Source organism: Chaetura pelagica, unplaced genomic scaffold (genome assembly GCF_000747805.2).
Source record: "Chaetura pelagica isolate M959 unplaced genomic scaffold, ChaPel_1.0 scaffold135, whole genome shotgun sequence".
Lineage (NCBI taxonomy): Eukaryota > Metazoa > Chordata > Aves > Apodiformes > Apodidae > Chaetura > Chaetura pelagica.
Window position 1 is genome coordinate 990850 of NW_009953649.1, and position 12946 is coordinate 1003795.

A 12946-nucleotide genomic window follows, 5' to 3' on the forward strand; every position below is an offset into this window, starting at 1 on the left:
ACAATAAAGGAATCTTTTGCAGCAGTATGGAGCCTTCCAGAGGAGAGGCCTCACCAGCAATGTCCAAGGATTAGATCATTGTACCAAATCTCGGGTTACACTATCCACCATATGGCATGAAGGAAGAGAAATAAAGAGCAAACCAAAATCCTCTCATCAGTATGCACATCAGACCTCCTTGACTATCTTTCTACATATGGTGTAAGAAGAAGGGAGATGACCAGTCCCTTTATCCCTTTATCCTTATTTTCCACATAAATTGTTTTGCTGATTTATACCTCTTGAGTTTAAAAACTTTTTCTAATGCACTATGGCATTTTTCATCAACTTTGCCTTTTTTTAAAATTGTTTTTGGTTTTTTATATCTATGAATACATTACTCTCCTCAGTGAAGAAAAGAATGCAGATCAGTTCTCTTCTCATGCATATGAACAAACATCTTGAATGGACACTGTGAACAAAATAGAAACTATTAACAAAGGTGTCCCTTGCATGATTATTCAAAGGAAAAGATCTATGTGTAGCTGTGTTTCTCCTTGTTTGATTGCCTTTTGAATTTTAAGCAACATTTTCAACCATGGTGTATATTTTCAAAGGAAGGCCATGAACACCATTGGATTCATTTGCTGTTTTGAAAATGTGCATCTGTGTCTCAAAAGAGAGTTCCCCTTGGATTTTGACTTTAAAATATGAGTATACATAAATGATTCCCATGCTGTTTTGATTTATGGATTTTGTAAAGATGTTTTTTCAAACATGTTAACAGAAATATTTTTTTATTTGCACACTTACAAATAGGTACTAATATACTTTTCCATTAATTACTTTTATTCCTAGTATATGGGCTTTTTGCTTAACTAATATTTAAATGAATGCTCATTTCAGAATGGCAACTCCAAATAGGGTGTGTCTTGATTATATCCAATTTAGAAACCAGATAATCAAATTTGTTTTCTTTAGTGCTTGAATTCATCAAGCAGGAAATGCTCTGGGAGTTCTGCAAAACTGGCTTATTGTGGCATTGACTTTGTTTCTAGCATCTCTTGTCTGAAATGGAGTCACTGAAGCCAAAGGTCCACACAGTACAAGTCTGTCAGAGTGCCCTGAGGATTCCTGAAGAGGTGGTCACTGGCCTGCCCATGTGCCACAGTGCCCTCCAGCTCCAGGAGGAGGCCAGCCGCCTGCAGCACACTGCCATTCAGCAGTGCAACATCATGCAGGCAAGTGCAACTCCATCCCATGCATTCTTCTGAGTAACTTGGACAGTGCCATACCATTTGTGAGGAAAACAGAGAACTTTGTATCTCTCTGCATTTCTCTTTTCCGTATAGTACCATTAGAAAGCTCCCTTGTCTCTCTAAGTTTTAGTCATTTCTGACTCCTGTTATTTTGGGGATTTTAACATTCATGATTGAGTTAACTTGATTCGGTATTTCTTGTAATGCTCTCAGGATCAACGAGAAGTAGTTAATACACAATTGCATGCAGGTAACCATTGACGTCATTGCAGTTCACAATATTTCTTAATGGAGTTTTTTTCCTGACTATATTCCTGTCTTGCTTATCCAGCAAAGTGCGACTGCCAGATGGATCTAAGTTTGCTCCAACACAGAACTGAGATCAGTTATGCTTGGACTAAGTAAATACTTGTTTTCATGTAGACACTCAATATTTTTTTCCCTCCCTAGGAAGCGGTGGTTCAGTATGAGCAATATGAGCAAGAAATGAAACATTTACAGCAAATGATAGAGAGTGCTCATCAGGAGATCCAAGACAAGCCAGTATCAACCAGCAACATCCAGGAACTCCAGGTCCAGATTTCACATCATGAGGTAGGAGAGCCAAATGGCATCAACATGATCTTGATGGCAGCTCATTGATCAAAAAAACCTTTTCATAAGCAACAGTCACAAATTAGCTGAGTAGCTTTTCAGACTTCCTCAAGGCTTGTTGAGCAGACAGACTTAACACTAGAGAGGAAACACATGCTATTGGTACAGTGTGAAGTATTCATTTAGTTTATTTAGTTACATGTGTCCTAATCTCCAGGCAACGTTATGACAAGTGAAAGCATTGCATAATTAAGGGAGAGTTAACATAGATACTTGAGCGAGGAGTGTCTCAGAAGTCAGTGATGACTGCTTGTTAAGTGCTCTTTATGTATACATATATGCATACATATATATCTATATATATATCCATATATATATATATCTCCATCCTTCCTCATTTTCATCTCAGTAGCATTCTTTAAAAGAACACAAAGGAACTTGAATCACATGAAAAAAAGTAGATTTGGAGCAAAACTGCACTATATTCACTCCAAAAGCTGCTTTTAAAGTCATTGTCGGGAAGAGTTTTGTCTTGTGGGGTTACACATGTTGCCCTCAAACTCATTGATCTTCAGCCTTTGAATAAGTTGAGGTAGTTGTCTCTGTGCAGACTTCTCACTGTGCTGGAGCCCTTTCTCCTTTCCCTTTTTGTTGTGTATTTCATGGGGTAGAAAATGCACCACTGAATTCTGTGTATCACATTTGGCACCAGATGGCACCATTTCTTTACCTTTGAATTAAAAACTGCTATTATGTAATAGAACCCACTGTTGCATGTGTTGCTCATTTTCTATCCAGTTGTAACAAAAGTTATTTAGTATACATGCAGAGCAGTTTGTTATACAAACACTTTTGTTTTTTGAGTACTGAATTAAAAATGCTGTTCTCTATTTAAGTGTTCTGGAACAGCAAATGCAGGAGAGCAGCTTCAGTGATAGAGGGCAATATTGCTGGAGAAGCAAATGCCGATGAAGGGAGGAAGGAATGAAAAACAGGGCAGATTGATGTTTAATCTGCATTTGAACAAGTTCAATAGCTGGGAGTCCTTCTAAACGTCTGCAGGAAGACAGCAGCTTTACTCTATTGTGTATGTTGGAATCAACCATAGTGGACAGGTTTTATACTGGTGAGCTTTCAATGTTTTGGGGTAAGGAGTTTTAAAAGCCTGAGATATGCATGTTTTTGGCTCAGTTTGTCTGCTAAATACCTGTAGAAAAGCTACTACTCTGAAAGGCAAATCTATCAAGATGCTTGCTATGTGTGGTATTATTTAAAAAAATACCAGTTATTAAATTCCCTGTTGAAACATCCGTGAAAAAGAGCTTAAGGTGACGTTTGTAGTAGGTATTTTAGAATTAAAATATGATGAAGAAAGTAGCAGGAAGGTATGCCTTGATTTGTAGGTAGCTTGTATTGCTGTGCATATACGCAACTAATTACACTCTGGAACTATCTTTACCGAACAGTGTTTCTTTAGACTTTCAGGTAGGAAAGTGGGCAAGTATCTCCATACTTGTGAATTATCATAATGGATTATGCAATACTTACAGGACATTGCTTTTATAAGTAATTTATTTTTTATCTAAGTCACGTTTCTCCCCTCCTTTTCCTTTCCTTTGTTTTCAATTGAGAGAGGTATGTTAGATACTCAGTGCTTTGGACATTAATGCCACAAATGTTCTTGCATCTTAGTAATATTGACAGAGTTACGTGAGTATATATACACTGATCCCCAGGGATGTCATGCATTGAGCACCAGTGAGTGGCTGGTACATGCCAAACAGAGCTGATAACTATTCCAGGTGCTAGACATGAAGTTGTGTCTTGATTTGATTTTGGTTTGATTTTCAATTGCTCTAGGTAATGTTTTATACTGAAGCCACCAAGGTAAGCCTTGGAGTTTCAGGAGAGCTCCTTTTGTTGATTATGTGACAGACAGTGATACCATTGAAACCCAGGCAGAAAAGTGTCATCCTCAGCCTTTGTGCTCCTTCCATTTCTATCTCTGTGTTTCTCATTATGACTGTTCTGCACTGACTTCAAGGATATGGTTTCCTGAAAATGTTATACAACCAAAAAAACTGTTTTAATTCTACCGTAGTAAATTTTACATAGCAATAATCTTATTTTTTTTTTAAGATATTGTAATTATTTATTATTATACCTACTGGATCTTGCAACTTAGGTTTCTTCTTTTTTTCCTTCAAAATTTGTGTTTCTTGAAGAAATAAAAGCAAAAATAAAAAATAGAGCAGAAATATATATTTGGATGAATAATCACTGACTCAGCAGGCAAGCTTATACAAATGTGATTTTCACTCTGCAGATCAAATGTCTATCATGTTATTGAGCCTCCAGGGAGACAGGAATAATAGCTTTGGCAGAAATGTGAAAATCTTCCACTGATTTTTATTTTAAGTGTATTAATTTAAATCTTTGAAAGTGGACATTGAATTAGGCAGCAGTTCAGGGTTAGAGAAGAAGACAAGTTGCTTTCTAAGGCTATTTATTTGCATCTTTCTTCTCTGAATAAATTTAAACTTAAGATGGTATTTGGGCATGCAGATAGACCATTTAATAGCCATAAACCCCAATATTCTAAAATATATTCTGCTATAGACCAGATTTCTCAGCTCATTTTAAAGAAAGGTTAGTACTGTGTCCAGCTCAGCTTTTAATTCTGAAGACTTGCACAAAACCAAAGCAATATCAAAAGCTTATCCAATCACTGGCAAAAAGAGGCTAGTCTGCATTTCATCTTATTATGTGACTGATTGTTCATATCACATTTGATCTTGTTAGAGTGTGAGCTATTGTTTGAACAATTCATTCTTTCTGGCGAGAGCTGAATGGGGCATTTTTTACAGTCGCAGTTACCATATGACCTCATTTCCATGGCATGCGCTGTGCAGAGGCGCTTCATCTTCCTCAGATAAATGGAAATAGAACAGGGGAAAATAAAACAGGACAGGAAGAGGGAGAGACCTTCCCCTTTGCTGCAGTCCAAAGCTTATAGAGTTCGTGTCAGGTTCAGCTTGGATGCAAGCGTGAGGTATTCCTCCCTCCCTTCTGCACTGATCAGACACACGGAGCCTTTCGCAGTACTTTTCCAGTTTCTCTTCAGAGCTCTGTGCTCTGCGGTTTAGCTGTGCAGCCACAGCCTGGCTTCTTCCCTCCACTGTCAACATCCTGCTTGTCAGCTAGTGTGGCGGCTTATGCAGGGTTTCCGAGAGGCAGCACTATGATTTTATTGGCTGGATTTGGAGGGAGAGCTTGCCTTTGCCACAAGAAACTGAAATGCTGCCGGTCCTGTGGCCTTTCCTGCCTGCCTCTGCATTAGGGAAAAAAAACTGTTTCCTCAGGAGCTGGCTCAGAAGATCAAAGGATATCAGGAGCAAATTGCTTCTTTGAATTCAAAGTGCAAGATGCTGACAATGAAAGCAAAACATGCCACCATGCTGCTAACAGTGACAGAAGTGGAGGGGCTTTCAGAGGGAATGGAGGAGCTGGATTCAGACCTGCTCCCATCACATCCCGCTCATCCCTCGGTGGTTATGGTAAGGAATGCATTGGTCTCGGTACTGTTTATCTGAGCTGCTTGCTTTTGCATCATTGCAACACTCCGGTGTAGCAAATTGCTGCAGCTCTCATCTACATTCTGCTTTTGCAATGTCTGGAGTGTGGCAAACCAAACAAGCTGCAGCTTCCCCTTAGGGTATTTTGCTTATGTGGGTTTTCAAGAGTTGTTAATAAATGCTGAAGTTATTTAACAGACAAATACCAGTGAAAGTTGTCTGTAATAAGATGCAAATATCATGCTTGTTTGTAGCTGTTAACATGCAAGAACAAGTGCTAAGAAACTTCTAAATTGCAGGAATAAGATAAACTGGTATAAATACTATTTCATAGCATGTTGCAGTGTATAGGTTTACAAGCCATATTTTTAAAGCTTGTCTCAAAATGTTGCTGTGACAACAGCATCCTGCCATATTCTCAGATGAGTGTGTTGGGAATGAAAGCTGGCTAAGTACTGCCATAGGCCTCATATTTTAAATACTCTGCTTCTATTTGTTTCTGATTGGGTCTCAGTACATACTGCTGATGCTATTGGGATTTTTGTCTGAGTAAAAACAGAGTGCGGATTTCAGGATTTATCACTGTATAACAGCATCGGGAAGCAAGAAAAATCCAGCAGAAATGTATTTTATATTTTAAGTCTATTCCTTGTTGCTCTGACCAGGCCTGGATACTGAGAACAATACTGTATTACTCTGTAGCTCTCTATAGTATTTCCACATGCAGCAGTGATTGTTTCAGAAGGCATGTAGGCACTGATTCTTATAATTGAGTTCCTTGCTGTGCATTTTCTTTTACATTCATTAGGGTAAGGAAGAGCATGTTCATACAAAAATGTGAGAAATAAATTAGACTATTAACTGAACCAAATTTTTAAGCTGGTAAAAGTAATAGTGTTAAGTATGACTAAATAATGTCATGGTAATTCTAGCCATGTGTTGTTTTTACTTGTTTTGATCTCAGTCTAAGTCAAACCTAAATTGAGGTAACTTATTTTCTTCCTGTGCTCGGGGTTGCTTTTCCTGTGACAGATGACTGCTGGTCGCTGTCACACGCTGCTCTCCCCTGTCACTGAGGAGTCTGGGGAGGAGGGAACCAACAGTGAGATTTCTTCTCCACCTGCCTGTCGCTCTCCCTCACCTGTGGCTAATACAGATGCTTCTGTTAACCAGGTACCTCCCTCTTGGCATTCATTCAGCTTTTCTCTCAGATACATGCATGGTTCCATTCTATAGGTAGTTTATTTAATCCTCTGAAATAGTATTTACTGTTATCTCCAAGGATCTGAGGCTTAACCTCTGACCTAACTGACCTACAGGTTCTAGTCCAAAATGGATAAAATATTGACTTTTGAATTTAAAATGTATACATTTGGTGTTTCAGGTACTCAGTATTTTTACTACTAAATTTTAAGTGACAATTACAAAATTCTTCCATGGCACTGCTACTTTTATTTATAACCCAATGTTTATTTTCACCGTAGTTCTCAATGGAATCTTGCATCCTGAGAAAAAAATGTGATTTTGTACTGCCCATAATAAAACGTTGCATTATGTACATTGACATCTATCCTATGGTATCATTGGCATTGTAACACTGAATTCTAATATCTTCTACTTCAGACCATTTAAAGTATTTAATTTAATGCATTTTTTCATGTACTGTTCATTCCATGCTTTCAGTGGCAATGTATTTTAAGTGATAATAAGGCAGTTCAGTGAAATTACTGAAGTTAGATTTTAAATCAAAATTAAGGACTCTGCTGATTAAAATGTAAGCAATAAACCAGCTCATTGAGCATCACACACATGAAGACACACATAAAATGTAAAGCTTTAGAAATGAGCCTTAGGAGCCATCACCACCTCACTGCATTCATCATGTTGTGGGTTTTGTGGTTGTTTGTTTTTTCATTTGTGGCTGCCTCCAAAACTGAGCACTGAAGGCTTCAAGTTTAGAATTGTGTTGTGTTGGGTTGCTGAGCAGAAGCAGACAAGCTCAAGCAAGTTTCCCATGAATTGCCTCCACTGATTCCAAAGATGCGCATGGTGCTATAGAAGATGCTACATGAAAAAGATTAATTTTCATGAACTGACTTAAGAAAGTACACTAAAGTAAGAAAGTAAGAATATTGATAAAATCTTCAAAATTATAAAGTTATAATGTTACCTTCATAATAAAAAAAAATACATAATGAATAAGAATTTTTCTGTCATGTCAGGTAATCAGAAATTTCCCAGTAAAGTTTACTTACAGTAGAAAGGCAGATATATATACCAGCATAAAAATTCTAAGATTGTTCATCAGAGAAAGAGAAGGAAAAGCAGCTTGCTTTCTAATAAACAAATTCCATTTCATTCATTATGTTTATCTGAAAATGAAAAAAACTCCAACAAAACAGATTAAGAGCTCAAATTGTTCAAATAATAAGGAAAAAACAATGAAGATGCTGTCCACCATGAGCTACACCAAAATGCCAGTTTTAGAACTGGTGATTTGCAGGGCAAAATGGGACCAAAAAAAAAAAAAAAAAAAAAGTATTTAATTTAGCAGATCTTTAAAAGAAATAAAATTGCTGGATTTACAATAATCCAAAATACTGACAGATTATGGTTTCTTCAGTGTGGTTAATGTTGAAATTAACTGCATGTGCTAAACAATAAGCGGAAGGACATTTCCAAAATGCAATGGTTTACTTACAAAATGCTTAGGTTTACATTCGAGTTAGGTTAAAAACTAAAGAAGCTATAAAGCATCCAGTGGTGATCATGATGAACACGCAGGGAGACTTCAGGAAAGAAGGTTGGTTAAATAAAACAAAACAACAATCTAGACAATAGTGAGTTAGAAGTTGAAATGTAAGTTAAAAATAGTAAAAGACTCAAGAAAATTAATTTGGAAATGCTTTGTTTTAAGAAATTAGCCAGTTTTAGGAGAAATAATTTCTCACAGGAAGTTCACCAGCAAAATTAAAAAAAAACATATGCATAGGAACTTTAGAAAGCAAAGAATTACATTAATCTACTCTTTGGAAAAAATTAAAAGCTCATATGAAGTGGGGTGTTTTGGGGAGGGAAGGTTGTGTGTTTAGACTGTTTTTAAAATAATTCCTAATAATCTGCATAAAGTCTTTCATCAGGGTTTCCTAGCATCTGTGAATGGTGAGATGTGACTAGTCTGAACTGAGATGTCTATGCACTATTTTTACATTGCTAGCAAGTAATGAAAATATAAAACAAATGCCAAGTGCATTATTAGTGGAAATATTGGTTCTATGTATTGAAATAGTTTCAACCAAGACCATAAACAGAATAAAGCAACAGATCTAGCACTGTTACAAGTTAACAGTTGCCCAGGTTGGTTTTGTTTTGTACTGAAGCCCCTCTAAAGACAACTGAGAATGGCAAGTGCAAAACAACTTTGAAGGGCTGAGGGATTTCACAGTGTGTATTTAAGCAATAGTAACAGTCCTTTGATGCAGTTTATTTTAATGTATAGCAAAATAGAGCACTTCATCTGTGCTGCAGTAATGAATGAGAATCCTCTGGGGCTAAAATTTATCACAATTATCGTAAGACGTTGATTAAAATTCTATTCTATTAAAACTTCTTTTCCATATGCATAATACAGCGTAATTGAATTGCAAAAGCTGAAGTGTTGACACAAAGTCTTGGAGGTCACAGTTGATCCTGTGATTCAAGTCTTATGCGTTGGGTCACTTACATTTCTAGCTCTTTGTTCACAGCCTACTTAATAATTCTTTCTCCTTCCTTATGAAAACTCATTGAGGGGGCAACAGCCCTTGTTAAATATAATTTTAAATCTAAACACACCCTTTACACCTACGTCTTAACAACAAAGCTTCAGTGTTTTTCATTGGCTAATTTTTATAAAAGGGGGCATGAAACTTTAGGGTGTTTATAGGGGGAACAAAATCTGTTATGTGTAAGAACATCTGGATTTGCACTATCAGCACTACCATAAAGAAACTGCTGTGTTGTTTAGTACAAAAAGTCTTTGGAAAGATTGGGAAAGGGATTTTTTTTCCCCGTCTTTTAAAGGTAAGGCCTTAATGCTGAAATTATTATTAAGAAGTCACAGAGGCACAGCTTTTCTTTTGGCCTTGAGAGAGGACTAGCCGAGAGCTCCAGAGTAGCTGCAAACAAGGCCAAATGAGATAGTGCCTGCACTAGTGCAATTTTTCACTGTGACTTGGAAATACCACATGTGGTCAGAATAAAAAAAATATGAAATTGTAGTACTGAATGCTGTGCTAAGCTGTTACCTATTCCCTGTTGGCTCCTGGGCATCACAAACATTTCCGTAATTAAATTTTTCAAGTTCTTCAAATATTGCCTTTGAAGAAGCACTTCGTTGGACACTTTGGACAGTTAGATGTGCTGTTCATTCTTGAGTCTTCTGCTTTTCTGGCAAGGATTTTTTCAGGCATCCTCAGTAAAGATGTGTGAGGAGGCTGTCTATAAAATAAGCTCTTGGCTGCTGTCTACCTTTCAAAAATATTGGTGGTGGTATGTGAGTAGCACCTTAATTGTTAAAATGTCCATACATCATGGAATCATAGAATGGTTTAGGTTGGAAAGGATCTTAAGGATCATCTAGTTCTAAGCCCCTTGCTATGGGCAGGGACACCTCCCACTAGATCAGGTAGCTCAAAGCCTCATCCAAGGCCTTGAATACTTCCAGGGAAGGCGCATCCACATTTCTCTTGGCAGCCTGTTCCAATGTCTCTTCACCCTCACAGTAATGAATTTCTTCCTAATGTCTAACCTAAATCTACCCTCTTCCAGTTGATAGCCATTACCCCTTGTCCTATCACTACAAGCACTTATAAAAAGAAATAGACATCCTGATAATCTTCTTCATTCTTGGGGGAAGGACTGAAGAACCACGTCTGTGCAGCTGCTGGGTGATGGGGTGTTTTCTGGGACGTGGGCATTCTGTGCTTCCCAGGTTTCGTTGGAAAGGCAGCCCAAGAAGTAACTGTATCTGGGGAGTGACCTGGTTTCTATGCTCTTCCAAAGCCTGTTTGGTTTTGTTCATGTATGGTATTAGATAACATATATAAATGACACTGGGAAATAAAATTCTAATCCAAAGATCCTAGTTATACCCTGAGCTCTTGTACCTCAGAATTAGTTTTGTCTAGTACCTACATTTCATATACTATTACAGAATCAGAGAATGGTTGAGGTGAGAATGTTGATCTGCATGAGGATAGGGAGGCTCTACAGAGAGATTTGGACAGATTAGGTGGTTGGGCTAATGTTAATGGTCTGGGCTTCAACAAGGCCAAGTGCCAGGTCCTGCACCTGGGCCACAACAACACCAGGCAACACTCCAGGCTTGGGGAAGTGTGGCTGGAAAGTGTCTGGCAGAAAAGGACCTGGGGGTTCTAATTGACAAGCAGCTGAATATGAGCCAGCAGTGTGCCCAGGTGGCCAAGAAAGCCAATGGCATCCTGGCCTGTATTAGAAATAGTGTGACCAGTAGAAGTAGAGAGGTGATTGTCCTCCTGTTCTCAGCACTGGTGAGGCCACACCTGGAGTCTTGCGTCCAGTTTTGGGTACCTCAATTCAAGAGAGATATCGAGATACTGGAGCAAGTACAGAGGAGGGCAACGAAGCCGGTGAAGGGCCTAGAGAATAAATCTTTTGTAGAATGCTTGAAGGAGCTGGGAATGTTTTGTTTGAGAAAGAGGAGGCTGAGGGGAGGACCTCATCAGTCTCTACAACTACCTGAAAGGACATTGTAGAGAGGTTGGTGCTGGTCTCTTTTCACAGGTAATTAGAGACAGAACAAGAGGGAATGGCTTCAAGCTGCAACAGGGGAGGTTTAGACTGGACATTACGAAAAACTTTTTCACAGAAAGAGTGGTTAGACACTGGAATAGGCTGCCCAGGGAGAATAGGCTGCGTCACCATCCCTGGGTGTGTTTAAGGGTCATTTGGATGTGGTGCTGGTGGATATGGTTTAGAGGAGAACTTTGTAGAGCAGGGATGACGGTTAGACTTGGTGATCCCAAGAGTCTTTTCCAACTTGAATAGTTCTATGATTCTATGAGATATGAAGGGACCTCTGGAGATCATCCAGTCCCAAGCTCTTTCTCAGGATTATTGTCTGGGGCTATATCCAAGTAGCTTTTAGAGTATCTCCAAAGATGGAGACTCCACGACCTCTCCTGGGGAACCTGTGCCAATGCTCAGTCACCCTCATAGTAAAAAAACTTCTTGAAATCCCCGTACACAAAGTATAGAAATTTTAGTAAGAGGAAGTTCCATCCTGAATTGTCAATGGCAATTTGAACATTTACCCATTTTGTACTTTTGGTCCCTTTTCCCACTATCTTCTATAAGTTAGTTTGAGAGTACCTGTTTGTTTGAAGGCTTACTTTAAGCTAGTGCTTCATAATCTTTCTTACATCATTGACTAGTCCTTCAGGATGTTCCTTTGTGGTTCTTCTGTTGTCTTCTCTGTGCTCTGTTCGTTAGGGTGATATTCTTCACCACGGTGCTGTATTCCACTTCCTGTTGTTATGGGTTTTCCTGTGTGTAGTTGTGATGATGCTAGCACAACACTCCCATTTGTAGCATTCCCTTCCTAATCTCTCCATGTCTGTCCATAGTTGTCTTCTGTGCCTCCTAGCTAATAGGAACATGGAAAAAAAAAAAAAAAAGCATTCGTAATCTTATTGATAGTGAAGCTCCAAACCATACTTAGTGTCCTACTATTAAATATTTATTTACTGTGTTGCTCAGAGGTTTCCTGGTAGTTTTTTCTTTGGGGGTTTTATTTTAATGGACACATGCAATGGGGCAGTATGTGGTGGGATGCTCTTATGCAGTATCATGTGTTTTGAAAGTGCAATGATGTACTTCGTGCTTGTAGGACATTGCTTATTACCAAGCCTTATCTGCTGAACAGTTGGCCTTATCTGCTGAACAGTTGCAGACAGAAGCTGCTAAAATTCAACCCAGCACTTCAGCCACCCAGGATTTTTATGAACCCAGCTTAGAATCAGCTGCTAGTGCCAAACTGGATGATTTGCAGCGTTCTTGGGAAACGCTGAAAAATGTGGTAAGTCTTCATCTGAAGGGTTCAAAATCAGCTAGCTTCTAAAGAATAAAATTCAAAGAATTGGCTCAGCTAATATTATTCTCTGGAATTCTCATTTTTTCATCTAACAAGAATTGTTAGTTGTGATATTATATTACACTGGCTTTGTTTTTTGCTTGAAAGCCTGTGTAGGATTCACCTCCATTAAGAAAAAATAAAAAGTCATTAAGGCTGATAGTTGCCTTCTGAAATATTGACTATTGTCATACTATATTCCATAACCTAACAGGGAAATATAATTAGAAAAGGCTCGAGAATCCAGTTTCTCCAAATACCAAGTCAGCTTAATTCTTCTACAGAGTAGCACAGCATGATCTTTCAGTGATGTATGAAAATGGTCAAAGTTTTCAACACATGCTATAAATTTTAATTCTTTGCAGAGGCACAGTAGCTATTATGGGGTA

The 12946-nt window shown here is 38.3% G+C and overlaps 1 protein-coding gene across 1 annotated transcript in view; it reads left to right on the top strand.

The window, feature by feature from the left end:
• SYNE1 (spectrin repeat containing, nuclear envelope 1) overlaps window positions 1-12946 on the top strand; it is a 243482-nt gene that overhangs the window by 139423 nt on the left and 91113 nt on the right. The window contains exons 87-91 of the mRNA XM_010000000.1: window positions 1038-1220; window positions 1689-1832; window positions 5195-5389; window positions 6440-6580; window positions 12315-12503. Coding sequence (XP_009998302.1) covers window positions 1038-1220; window positions 1689-1832; window positions 5195-5389; window positions 6440-6580; window positions 12315-12503 — 852 coding nt within the window. The remainder of the gene's footprint in view (window positions 1-1037; window positions 1221-1688; window positions 1833-5194; window positions 5390-6439; window positions 6581-12314; window positions 12504-12946) is intronic.